Genomic DNA, 13,470 nt, shown 5'->3' on the forward strand with positions numbered 1-13,470 from the left:
CATGTCATTACAGAAAAAAATGCACATAGCTCACTACAATGTGATTATTTTAGGCATCCAAGTTTCTTTTTCTTTTTATGGTTTAGAACTGGATCTTAATATTTCCTTATTCTACATTGTTTCGGTGTCATAATCTCCACCTTTCCCATCAGAATACTAAAATCAACCAGTAATGAGAGATGTACAGGTATTTAATACTCTTTTTTCTTTTGTCTTTACACTTTTTACCCTCTTGCTTATGCATTTTCCACAACACATAAAATGTTGTATTGAAAGTATGAAGTGTCATTGGAGTAATGAACTTATTTTACTCCCTGTCAGTCAAAATTTGGCCAAGATAATGTATTTCTGTAAAACAAAAAAAAACCTTTTGAACACATCAATCTAATGTAGCTAGAAGAGCATCTACAAGTGTTTAGTCTTTATGGATTGGCCTTGTTAACAAAAGGAATGTATTCTTTCAGTGCAGAATAAATGGATGTGTGAATAGAGCCTGGGGTCCAACCCTCTCTTCTCTGAATTTACTCTCAAGGGACAGCTTGTTTAGACAGGTGCTACAGCCTAATCTGTGTCTTCTTTTAGCTCTAGTGTGGCTTCTAGTAATTTCAGTCATTTCTACCTCCTTTAATATGTAAACTCTTATCTTAGCTAGTGGATTTAAAGAGATACAAATAAAGGTACCCCAAATCTATCCCCATAGGAGGGATGTCAAAGTCTGGTGGGTCCCTGGCCTAGCCAGCTGGAAAAGACCAGAGAAATGAGAACCATTTCTGCCCAGGCTGGTGGTCCTTCTGTGAATCTGCAGATTCCTGCAGACACTGAGTCTCAGATCCCTGTCTTGATGTAGTACAACAATGAAGAACACTGGTTGCACTGGGGAACTGGCCTGAGGACAACAGGGATGGGAAACAGACACCAGGGCACTGGGCTACTAGCCCAGGACCAGGCTGCTCTGTATCTCCCTATTGACTGTTGGAATACAGCTGCCATCAACCCCTGTCACTTTCAGTTGGGGCAGTAAGGGAAGAAAACAGGGATAAGCTAAGGACTCTGTACACTAGCAGATGCAGTAAGAGTAAGCAGGTTTAGTCTCCAGGTGCCACAAGCTACTGAGCTGGCTGAAACACCTGCTCTGAGACCTCAGGTGTGCCCAAACTCAATTTTCGAAAGGCAATAGCCATGGAGAGTAGAGGATCTGAGGAGGGAAGAGAATTGTAAATAGGCAACAAGGCAAGAAAGAGGGGGTTCAAAAATTAGTAGACAGGTAGAAAATTAAAATCTGTGCATGGGGTTTATTAATAGTGCTAAAAATAAGAAAATCCCACAGACTAGCTCTTTACTACCCAAATGGGATAATTCTTGGCCCAGATAGCTAGAAAATGTATTTTCCAAACTATATGTAAATTAATTTTTAGAGACCCCTCCCCCAACTTAATTCTTCAGCTCTAGGAACAAAATCAACTTATGGTAATTTTAGAAAAAGTAACAACCTTTTAGAGAAAAAAGAGATGTTAATTCTGTAGTTAAGATAATTACTCAAAAGCGTGATGTCTAATGCACCTGATACAGAAATTCACCTAAGCAGATGAATTCCTGCAAGCACTTAATCCAAAGTGTCTCAAACTTTTCCATCAGAGCAATCCTAATAGCAAAGGAAAAAAATCTATAATCTGAGGCCTGAGGTATAGCTTGAATCTGACTGCTATAGACATAAGATTTTCTGTTTTAGTTTAAAATTTGATGCACTATATTTGTGTTTAATATATAAATGTTTAATATATATATTTATATATATTAAACTTAAATAAATTTATATATTTATACTTAAAAACTTCCTTTAAATAGTTGAGCTGAAGCTGTATTGTTTCTCCTTTGGCACTGGGAACTCCGGCTGGCTGCCGTGGTAACCTTCAGGGCTTCCTATATTTCATTATGGAAGAACTAGTGTTTGCCTAACTTCTTTGACCATCTTGCCATTTTTCAGCTCCAGAAAAATCACTAAGGAACTTGGACAGATAGTTATCCTCACTGATCACTGATACTCAGAACTCCTACTGCTTCTAATAATTCTGGAATATCTTGGTGGACTGATGTGAACAAAGTGGTAATGACTCAGAAATTAAGAAGTTTTTATAAATATATATGCAATAGTATTATTATTATTATTTTGATTATCAAACTAGAAGACCCTATCTTAACAGAATAGATATGCTTCTATAAAATGACTTTCTATAGGCAGGAATATCTTCTATCTTCTAGCAAAGGAAAGAAAGGTGTTTTCAGGGAACAACTGTAGTAAAGGAAAAAACTTTGGTTAGACTAGGCCATTCCCCTCGGATGCAGGTGTGGAAACAGTGCTCTGCCCTCTTGGGCTCCACAGCGTATTTTAGCGGTAGTACTTTTGGAACTCATAACTCATCAGGGACAACATCCTGCCCAGTTCTCTCTCATTCCTGCTGCACTTCTCCCCTTATGGCAAACTTGTTGCTTTCAAAGAATTACTCTCCTGAGTCTGGAATTTATCAGAATTCATTAATGGGAGATAATGAAAAGAAAAGAATACATAGGTTTTATGGCTAAACATTCCTTAACACTGTAGACTTGCACACTGCAAAATGAATTTACTACTTTATCCATTCTATAAATTCAAAATTGAACATATTGGGTTTTCTTGGAAGAAAAAACAACAACAGAGAAATAAAAAAACCTCACAACAGATATTCAGTTAGGAGGAAAAAAGATTTCTTTCCAAGGCTCTTGATGTATTTGGTTTACCTGGCCCAGTGTTTGTCCTTCGGCTCTTGAATTCCTCACCAAATGGTTATTAGTTGATCCTATGAATGAATGCTGTGGTCTATGATCTGCCTTACTCAAGTTCTGGCTGTTGTGGAAACTTCCGGTTTCCTGGTATCCACTGTCGGAGTAAGAATTCATTTGTGTTGAACTTCTTGAGTTACCCAATGATCCTGGAGGAATGAAACCAGCAGGAAATATCTTTATTTACACTTCTGATGCTCACTTTAAAAAATAAGATATTAAAAGAAAATCTAATATGTAAAAGATAATACAACAGACCCTCACTTTCATGGAGAGATGTCTGTTCTGGCGAATAGAGGGTTCCTTGTTCTGGCTCTGTCCTGATGAGATAGTGGTTGGGATGGACAGGGTCAGAAACTCTAGGTTTGTTTACACCAGAATTTGGCACATCTGTAAGAAGATGAGTTTAATTAGCTAAATCTTAGGACAATATTACATAAAAACTCGCTGAAAAGGTTCAGGTATTTATCAGTAACATATTATAATCTTTATGCTAATGAAAACTTTTCCACCTAAACTGTACAATTATTTTTGCCTCTTTTTTATATGAGAGTGTTCCATACACACAGCTTATTAACATATTTTGCTAAATTTCATGAATGTTGTTCATGAAATTAATTTATACATTGTATGAAATTAAAATCTGAAAACTGACCTTGTTTTCCCTTGGAAAACTCACCTCTCAGGTGACTCCCTCCAAGAGGATTATCAGACTCTGAGTGAGAATGGTACTAAGTATTTAAAAAGACGCCCCCCCGCCCCATACTTCCAACTTTTGAAATGAAAACTTGCACGGTGTTCATATTATTGATTGGTGCTAAAAATACACTCTGAAAATTGGGTTAGCTTTTTATGTCATATTTCATATCAAAAATCAACAGAACTCTGTAGTTTTCAGAATTACAAAAACGGAAACTATTTCAGATTGTAAACAAAGGAAACTTTAATTTCTTATCCATTTTTTTCTTTTAGTCTTTTTCCAAATGAACATAGACAAATCTACCCTGACCACTGTCCCCTCTAGCTAAATCTGTTTCTCCCATTATCTTGTTTTATTGTCAACTTTAGCATTCCGCCCTCTTGTACTTACAAACAATTTATCTCCTTTTCCCCTATTCCAACTTCTTTTTTTTATGCTGCAAATCTAGGCAATGTAGATTATATTGCCTTTTCCTAATTTCATTCAAGTATATCCTCTTTTCTCTAGTATCTTCAAACTATATTTACCCATGTTGTGATTATCTTCAAAGTCTTTCTTTCCTCAAATTTAATCCTCATGCTGCTATCAAACATTTTCCTCCACAAATGCCGTTTCACTCTCACTTCATAGATTTAAATTGTTTGTAACACATTCTGAGCTCAACACAGAATCCGAATGATTTCAATGTCTTCATTTCTCTTTCCTTTCTGACTTTTTTTTAAAAAAGATTATTTTAGAGAGAAGGGAAGGGATAGAGAAATGGAGGGAGAAAGAAACATTAACTGGTTGTCTCTCACACTCCCCAACAGCCCACAACCCAGGCATAGGGCCGAACAGGGAATCGAACCAAAGAACCCTCTGCTCATAGGCCAGCGCTCAATCCACTGAGCCACACCAGCCAGGGCCTGACTTTGTTTCTTTAACTATTTATTAAGACCCTACTATATGCCAGTCCCTAGGAATGCAGTTATAAGAAAAGATAGGGGGTATGTGTATATATGAGAGGGAGAAGGGGAGGGACAGGAAATGGATGACTAACAGTATCTCGGGGAAAGGAGCTTAGGAAAAATTTCCTGAAGGAAGTAGTGGGTAAGCAGATTGCACTTATCACAGAAGGCCAGCTTGTCCCTTCTTTTAGCAATTATAAGCACTGCTCTCCGCTAGAATATAAGCTCAATGTGCACAGGAAATTTGGTTTACATACTGTTGCTGTATATCAGTGCCCAGGACAGGTGCATAACAGTCAGCAGGTGCCCAGTAAGTATTTGTTGGTCAAATTCCCAGTAAGACTAGCAGTTACTCTGAGTGCTGAGGCTTTACCTTGCTGTGGTCAATAAAATTTGGCTATGTGAAGGGAAGTACAACTTTTAGGTAGTGCCAACCAAGCTAGTTTGGAAAGTGAATACAAGCTTTATGGGAGAACTTGGAAATCTCCCCCCCACCCCTACTCTAACCCTTCAACTTGATGTCAAATTATCCGAGGTTTTGTTTCCTAGACTCCAAAAAGACCCACTGATTCTTCATAGAGGTTTTTAACAACCTATCTCCTGAATTATCATTTGATGCTCTGTCAGTTCTGAATTCTTAGCTTAAAATTTCAATAAAAATTACAGATTGTACTATAGTTTCCCTGGTGCATGTTGAAACATGATCTAAGTATCTATCAGGTTGATGGAGTGATCTGCTTCATTCCAAGTCTTCTCTCGTGAGATTCTGGAATTCTAAAAATTTTTACATAGCAATTCCTGGAAGGGTTTTATTAAGGATTAGGTAAAATACTTAGTTTTCTAGGCTAGAAGACTTTGACGGGGGACTGGAGTACCTCAGGAGAGCTACACAAGAGAGGGCCTGAAATCAGAGCCATGCAGTAGTTCACCTTTATTTTCAGGAATGTAACACAGGAAAATCAAATATAAAACCGTAACAAACTACAGGTAGAGAAGGGCCAATGTGGTAGCTTTAAGAGTTGCCACACACGGAAAAAATACACTGTTATTTTTAAAAGAAAACAATGGTAAGCTAGTTCTTAGCTTCAGGTTTAGTATATGATAAAATCTGGGACACCAATATAGCAGAGCTTTTGGCTTGGAAACACTAGGTGGCATGCAGTGTCAGGATTCAAAAATTATCACCATGGAAACCAGAAACCATTAGAGTGTGTGTATGCCTCCATCTTTTATTTTTAAACTATAGGGAGCTATTATTTAAATACAGAAAGAGAAAGAAGCACCCTAAAAATCAGCAATTCTGTCTCGTCATCCAATGGAACATTTTCTCAAAATCACGGGACAAACAATTGTGCTCATTTAAACTCTTCTTTATGAGAAGCTGTTTAAGGTAATCATAAACAGAAAGCACAAACTGTGACATACATGACTCTATACTGGTCATCCTAAACAAACTTCACAGAATTAGTGCTGCAAAAAAAATACAAAAACAAACAGATCACCCACCAAATAATATAATCATGTCCCCTCTAGATGTTAGTACCTGCTTCTCAGATTTTTAAATGCAGTGCCTCAGTAAATAAAATATAGAAAAGGACACTGAGACGGTTAATGAGGAAAGTTAATTACTAAATTCCCATGCCCCCCCAAACCCAATTTGAAGATTTAAATAGCTGGGCTTACAGAACAGGCATAGATTTTGTATTTTATTTATGGGTACCATGTTTTGCTGTGTATAATGTGTACCCACGTTTTTGGCCCAAAGTTTCAGGAAAAAAATCTTTCATTTTAATTTTTTAATTCAATTGTTAAATTTACTTATATTTGGAAACAAAACTGATTATTGTACTCCAGGGTATTATTTTCCATATGATGTTGCTATTGCTTTCTAGAGTTACACTTTTAATGCATAAACATAAATAAAAGAATTAAAATATTTATATAGATATGGAATTAGCACTACCCATATATGATGTGCACCCTTATTTTTCCCTAAAAAATTTGGGCAAAACATGTGCATTATACACGGCAAAATATGCTAAATATAAAAGTTTTAAAAATTGATATGAGATTTATTTAATGAAACAGCTGAAATCTATACTATGAACGAGGTCTTCAGTAAATTTTCTACCTTTGTAGTGGAGCCCAACAATAATGTGTATCTACAAAGATAGGAAGATCCTGAAGTCTCCTGTGCATCATTAGAACTAAGTTAAGCCATTTTCAAAACAGTTTTACTATTATTTACTGTTTCTTTGAAAACTTATAATTCACAAATTCTACACACACACATAAATGTATGCCCACCCAATCACCATACCTCAGATAAACAGAAGGCTAATTTCCTATTTATTAAATAAATAATAAATAAATAATTATTTATTAAACAAATAGGAAATTATTTAACAAATAAAGTGCTCCTTGCTGTAGTATGGTAAACTCAAAATTATTAGTAGTATGGCAAGGCTCACAATTATTAACGATGCATTATTTATGCAACTTTACTTTAAAATAAATGTCTTATAAAAGCATCTGTTATGTGGGATGCAAGAAGACACTAGTTGAATTTACTAGAGAGACTACAGACAGGATGGTGTTAATCACTTTGCAATCAATGCTGTAACCATGATAGCTAGCATGTTATAATATAGCACAATCAGAACATGAAATTGAGAGACATTTTTATGAGTAAAAATGACAAACATAATATGAATGCTAGTTCTTTGATCTATATACTGAAGAACATGTGTTCCTTCTTTAAGAAAATCACAAACATGTTTTCTGGAACACCAGAAATATACTACAGGGCATTTTCAAACATCAAATTAGCATCTTCCAAGAAAATGCATGTCTAAAAATATAGAACTTGAACAAGCTTCAAGGTACAATGAAATAATCTCCATCTGTGTTTAAGACCGGAAGATTATTGGAAGCACAGCCCTTCTTGTCTGTTGCATTTCATCTGATTGCCCAGCATTTAAAAAAAAAGGCAATTAGGAAAAGTAGAAGGTTGCAGCTAACAAAAATATTAGCAGGCAAGGAACAATAATGAGTATCTGGTATGTACCTCCTAAATATATATACCAAGTGTGAATAAAAAATGCTCAGTAAAAAGTCTAAAGCCTCTTTAAAGAACTTCAAATTATATAAAATTATAGAGGTCTGTACTGTGTGTAGAATCACCATGGAAACAAGAGCCTAGAGATTAGTAAGGAGAGTTTTAGTATATACAACTCTGTAGCCAGTCTTTCACAGTCCAGATACCGTGACCTTACGTGAGATTCTCTCATTGAGTTGCTGTCCTCATCCTGTCCTGAGTTGCTATGCTGTTCAGAGATTTGCCCTTACATAAAAGACAGTGTATTGTGAGTTTTGGCAGACTCTTGGGATGGCCATAGCATGTAATATAAAGGCAAACAGAGAGTCTTGTTGACAGTTAACTCATCAAGGAGTCTGCTTTCCACGGAGCTGTGGAAATACTGCAGTGCATTTTATGGCTAAGGAGTGCAGGCGCTGTGCCAAATCATGAAAGGAGACCTGGCAGATGACTCTGAGAAAATGCCTTTTCAGTAATGTCTTTGACATACAAGACTCTGGTAACCTACAGCAGGTAACTTTTTACTGGAGGGAATGAGATTATTGGAAAAATACTGTTTTAGAGTGAAATGTATTTCTGGTGATAGAAACATAAAGCATAAGAACATTTTTTGGTCTATAAAAGATGTAGACAGGTGTTGACTGATACTTTAAGAATATTATAGATATAGATAACTGAAGATTGTTCGATCATATATAAACTACTTACAAACATCTGATACCCTTGAAATGTTAAGTTTTAATAGAAATAAAGATAAGAAGCAGAAGACCATATTTCCTGCAATGATTTCTAGTCTGGTTCTCTTGAGTATATCTAGGTTCCTCAGTTTTACACGTTTATACTATCTTTTTTAAAAAGATTTTATTTATTTACTTTTAGAGGTGAAGGGAGAGAGAAAGAGAGGGACACACAGGAACATCAATATGTGGCTGGCTCTCGAGTGCCCCTACAGGGGACCTAACTTGAAACCCATGCATGTGCCCTGGACTGGGAATCAAACAAGCAACCCTTTGGTGTACAGGCAGGCACTCAATCCACTGAGCCATAGCAGTCAGGGCTGTTTATACTATCTTTAAAATATTAAGACGATGGCTCTAAAATTTACTCATGGAGAGAATGTTATATAAAAACCCCAGGAAAATAGAAACCATTAATGAAGTATATTTTAGTTCACTTGAAACACTGCTTTAAACATCAATTAGTCTGTCTTGAAACCCACTGTAAACGCTCATCTATCTGGATTCAATTTCATAGTTTAAGCACACTTTCCAAGTATAAAACTGGTACAAAGTATTTGATTTGATTTGATTTCTAACAATGACAAATCTGAGAAGAATTTTAGTTGTATATATTACCACAAAGACCTCCAGTCATAAATATTTTAAAATTCCTGAATTCTATTAAGGGATACAAAATGATTAAAATCATTTTTAGGAAAAAATAGTACTTTTCACAAATGGTCATGTTGAGTTTTTATGAAGTATTTTCAGTCTGGATACTAATTAAAATGTAGTACCACACATACTTTAAAAAATTTGAGACTTCTGGCCAAGATGGAGGTGTAGGTGGAAACATTGTGCCTCCTTGAACAATCAAAATTACGGACAACAAATATTTAGAAACAAAAACACAACCAGAACGGACGGAAAATTGAACTGTATAGAAATCTGACAACCATTCAATCACACCAGTAAAAGGGGCAGAGTCAGTGGCCTGCACAGAGGGACTGCAGCAGGAAAAAGCAGCAGCAGCCAGACCTGGGAGCACAGGTGGTGCAGGTCTGACCATGGGCACGCATTCGAGTGCTGATAAACTAGGCAAAAATGGGCAGCAAGACAGACTGTGCAAACCAGGGCCCCAGAGACGGGAAATAAAGCCTAAAAGCACTGACTGAAAGGTGCTATCTTGTGGGAAGCGGCAGAGGAGGCTGAAATCCAAGAGAGTGTGGAACAAGCACCACTGATCCCTCTCTGACCCTGCCCCCACATATAGTGTCACAACACAGTAACTGGGTTGTCCTGCCCTGGTGAACACGTAAGCCTCCACCACTCATATATAACAGGCACAACCTGACCAAAAATGGCTCAATCAGAAGAACAAATCAAAGCCCCAGAGCCAACACTTTTAAGCGGCCCAGAGATAGCCAGCCTATCAGATGCACAGTTCAAAATACTGGTGATCAGGATACTCACAGAACTGGTTGATTTTAGTCAGAAATTAGATGAAAAAATGAAGGCTACACTAAGTGAAATGAAGGAAAATGCACAGGGAACCAATAGTGAAAACTGGGAACCAGAAAACTGAACCAGAAAACTGGGATTCAAGTCAATGGAGTGGACCAGAAGAAAGAAAGAAACAATCAAACAGTAAAGGATGAAGAAACAAGAATTCAAAAAAAAAAAAAAAATGAGGAGAGGCTCAGGAACCTCCAGGACATCTTTAAATGTTCCAACATCCAAATTATAGGGGTACCAGAAGGGGAAGAGGAATGGCAACAAGTGGAAAACTTATTTGAACAAATAATAAAGAACTTCCCCAATCTGGCAAAGGAAATAGACTTCCAGGAAGTCCAGGAAGCTCAGAGAGTCCCAAAGAAGGTGGACCCAAGGAGGAACACACCAAGGCACATCATAATTACATTACTGAAGATTAAAGTGAAGGAAAGAATTCTAGAAGCAGCAAGAGATAAGGGGTCAGTCACCTACAAAGGAGTGCCCATCAGACTGTCAGCGGATTTTTTCAAAAGAGACCTTACAGGCGAGAAGGAGCTGGGAAGAAGTATTCCAAGCCATGAAATCCAAAGACCTACAGCCAAGATTGCTCTATCCAGCGAAGCTTTCATTTAGAATGGAAGGGAAGATAAAGTACTTCTCAGATAAGGTCAAGTTCAAGGAGTTCATCATCACCAAGCCCTTATTATATGAAATGTTAAAAGGACTTATCTAAGAAAAAGATAAAAAATATGCACAGTGAAAGGACAGCAAACTCACAGTTATTAACAACCACACCTAAAACAAAAGCAAACTAAGCAGACAGCTAAAACAGGAGTAGAGCAACAGAAATGGAGATCACATGGAAGGTTAGGAACAGGGGAGTGGGAGGAGGAGAGTGGGGGAGAAAATACAGAAAATAAGTAGCATAGATGGTTGGGAGAAAATAGGGGGAGGGCAATAGTGTGGGAAAACTAGAAGCTAAAGAATTTATGACACATGGACATGAACTAAAGAAGAAAAATGTGGGCCCTGGCTGGCGTAGCTCAGTGGATTGAGCACAAGCCTGCGAACCAGAGGATCGCGGTTCGATTCCCAGTCAGGGTACATGCCTGGGTCGCAGGCCAGTTCCCTGCAGGCCATCTCCCAGCAGGGAACGAACGAAAGGCAACCAAACACTGATGTTTCTCTCCCTCTCTCCTTCCCCTCTAAAGATAAATAAATAAATAAATTCTTTAAAAAAAAAAAAGAAGAAGAAGAAGAATGTGGGTGGGAGGGGATGTGCAGGGTGGAGGGGAATGAAGGGGGGAATGGGATAACTAATGGCATAATCAATAAAATACATTTAAAAAATAAAATAAAATTTATATTCTCTATCTGTAAAAGGAAAACTTAAAAAAAATAAGGAGTTCAAAAGTCATTGCTCTATGGAAAATAAGTGCTCAAAAATCACTCTAAAATACTCTTTTCAAAGATATATTTTATTCCTTTTAGGAAAAATATGTTACAAAATATAGAAACAGGAATATTTTATGGTAGGAGATACAAGACAGATTCCTTCTGTTAAAGAAATGAAAACCTTAAAAAAATCTCATACATATTTACCATCAAAAGAAATGAATGATCTTCTGAAACTAGGTTTCTCTATAATTTTCAACTGAATCATCTATTTTGGTAAAGATCATCGAGCCTAAAGCTAAATGCAGTCTAACTCTGGCACAATAAAATGTGGAGTTATAGATGGTTGGCTTTCTGATAGTCCCCAAAGGAACACACTTAAACTGAGGAAGTGCGCCTTGGTGTGTTGAGAAGGTGGTAATAGAAAAAGGGGAGCTTTCTGACTTGACAATTTGTTTTATTTTTAGATAGTTAATAGAATATTTCTTCACATATCACTAAAAGCATGAGAAATTTTAAATATTTGACATGTTTGTATCAAACATAAAATGTTAAAAGCTAAAACTAGGTATTTGATTTTCATAAAGCACTAAGCCATTGAAGCCTTTTGGGGATGTGTTGGCACATCATATTTAAATGGCTTAGAAACATTCACACACGTGTTTACTAAAGCAAACGCTAGTATTCTTACTTGGTAGCTGCCACCTATGCACAAACCAAGCGATACCTGTAGAGTTCTAAACCACCAGAAAGGCTGATGCCCAGCACGTTGCCCAGATAATTTTGTTCCACAAGGATTCATTTAACAAGACCCAACTACGTGGAAATACAAATTAAATTAACATCCACTAGCTGGGAAACTCATGTCATCTATCACATAGCTGGCCTCATTTTGTTAGGGCCAAAATTCAGAGTGGTTTGCTGGCTTTAACACATATCACTCTGGTGTACTATTTTAACCCCAATGCTTTGAACCCTTTGTTTAAAGAGTTTGTACTTAATTTTTTTTAAATTAAAGTTTTCAAACATATATACAAGAGAAAAGTAAAATTAACTCTTTCCCCAGACTGAATGATTACAATATTATGCCACTTTCTATGTTTCATTTATCTTTTTCTCTTCTGTTACAGATTTTTAAAACAGATCCCGCACATCACATCATTTAAACTCTACATACTTCTATATGTGACTCTGTAACATAAGCAATTCACAAAAATACAATTATTCTATAATGCTATATAATGAGTTCGTACCAAATTTTCTTGATGTTTCAGAAATGTCTTTTTTTTTTCAGTTGGCTTATACTCGTCGGGCTGAAATGAGGTGCGATGACTGAATGTGATTGTCACTTAAGTCCCTTAATCTAAAAAGATTCCCTTATTTTCATTTTCTTGGCTCACTGAAGAGATCACAATAATAAACTTACACAGGGTGCTCTGCATTCTGAACTTGTGTGACAGGTTTCTCATGGAGGCAGTTATGCATCTCCCCCAACCTTAATATTTCCTGTCAGCATAAAGTTTGAGCTAAAAACTCTCAGGTAAAACTTCTGTAGTGGGATACTTTGTGGATGATACTGTGTACTTCACATCATGTCACGTCATAACGTTTACAGTTGCCAAGACTAAACAGCCAATTCAAGTGGAGGCAGCCTGGTCTTTTCCTTTTAAGTTGACCATCAGCCTTTCTTCTAGAGCAATGGTTCTCAGCTTTTGTTACACACTGCAGTCATCTTGGTTCAGGGGGACAAACTGCTGCTGACCAAGTCCAAGCCCAGACGGTCCAATTCAACCAACCTAAATTGCAGTCTGAAGGTGAGAAATTTAAAAAGCTCCCAAGGGGATTCTCATGCACAGCTAGGAGTGGAAATATAGTGGTTTCTGCATACACTGACAATCTTTGCTTGAATCAATTGTTTCATCAGGGGCTGCAAATTGTCATTTTTTCCTAATTTTACTGCTCTTTCTATATTTATCCACAGGAATTCTTTTGGCATATTCTAGAAATCTTTGTACAGCTAGTAAAGACTAAGATTATTTGGTTATCCTGAAATGTAATCTGTATAGAATAGATTAATTAAACAGTTAACTCTTCTCTTTAATGACCCATAATTAATTTAATTACGAGTAAGGTAGTGGTGGAATCACCACTAAGGCACCACTAAGGCGGAGTGGAATCACCAGGGGAACTGTAAAGACTATTGATGCCTAGAGCAGGTCTCAGACTCTTGAACTGTGTAGGAAAAGCCTGGACATCAAAATTTTAACAGCTCTACAGGCAATTCTAACGTGCAGCGAAGTT

At 36.9% G+C, this 13,470-nt stretch overlaps 1 protein-coding gene across 11 annotated transcripts in view; it reads right to left on the minus strand.

The window, feature by feature from the left end:
* PKP4 (plakophilin 4) overlaps positions 1–13,470 on the minus strand; it is a 245,663-nt gene that overhangs the window by 59,552 nt on the left and 172,641 nt on the right. For 9 of the 11 annotated variants that reach the window (XM_037044659.1, XM_037044660.1, XM_037044662.1 and 6 more), the window contains 2 exons: positions 3,076–3,207; positions 2,776–2,966 (listed from right to left, as the gene is read on the minus strand). In XM_037044659.1, the coding sequence (XP_036900554.1) occupies positions 2,776–2,966; positions 3,076–3,207 (323 nt within the window). The remainder of the gene's footprint in view (positions 1–2,775; positions 2,967–3,075; positions 3,208–13,470) is intronic. The other 2 variants (XM_037044658.1, XM_037044657.1) reach the window with 1 other exon arrangement.

This window comes from Sturnira hondurensis, unplaced genomic scaffold, assembly GCF_014824575.4.
Source record: "Sturnira hondurensis isolate 20B ecotype Veracruz unplaced genomic scaffold, ASM1482457v3 Scaffold0004136, whole genome shotgun sequence".
NCBI classification, from domain to species: domain Eukaryota; kingdom Metazoa; phylum Chordata; class Mammalia; order Chiroptera; family Phyllostomidae; genus Sturnira; species Sturnira hondurensis.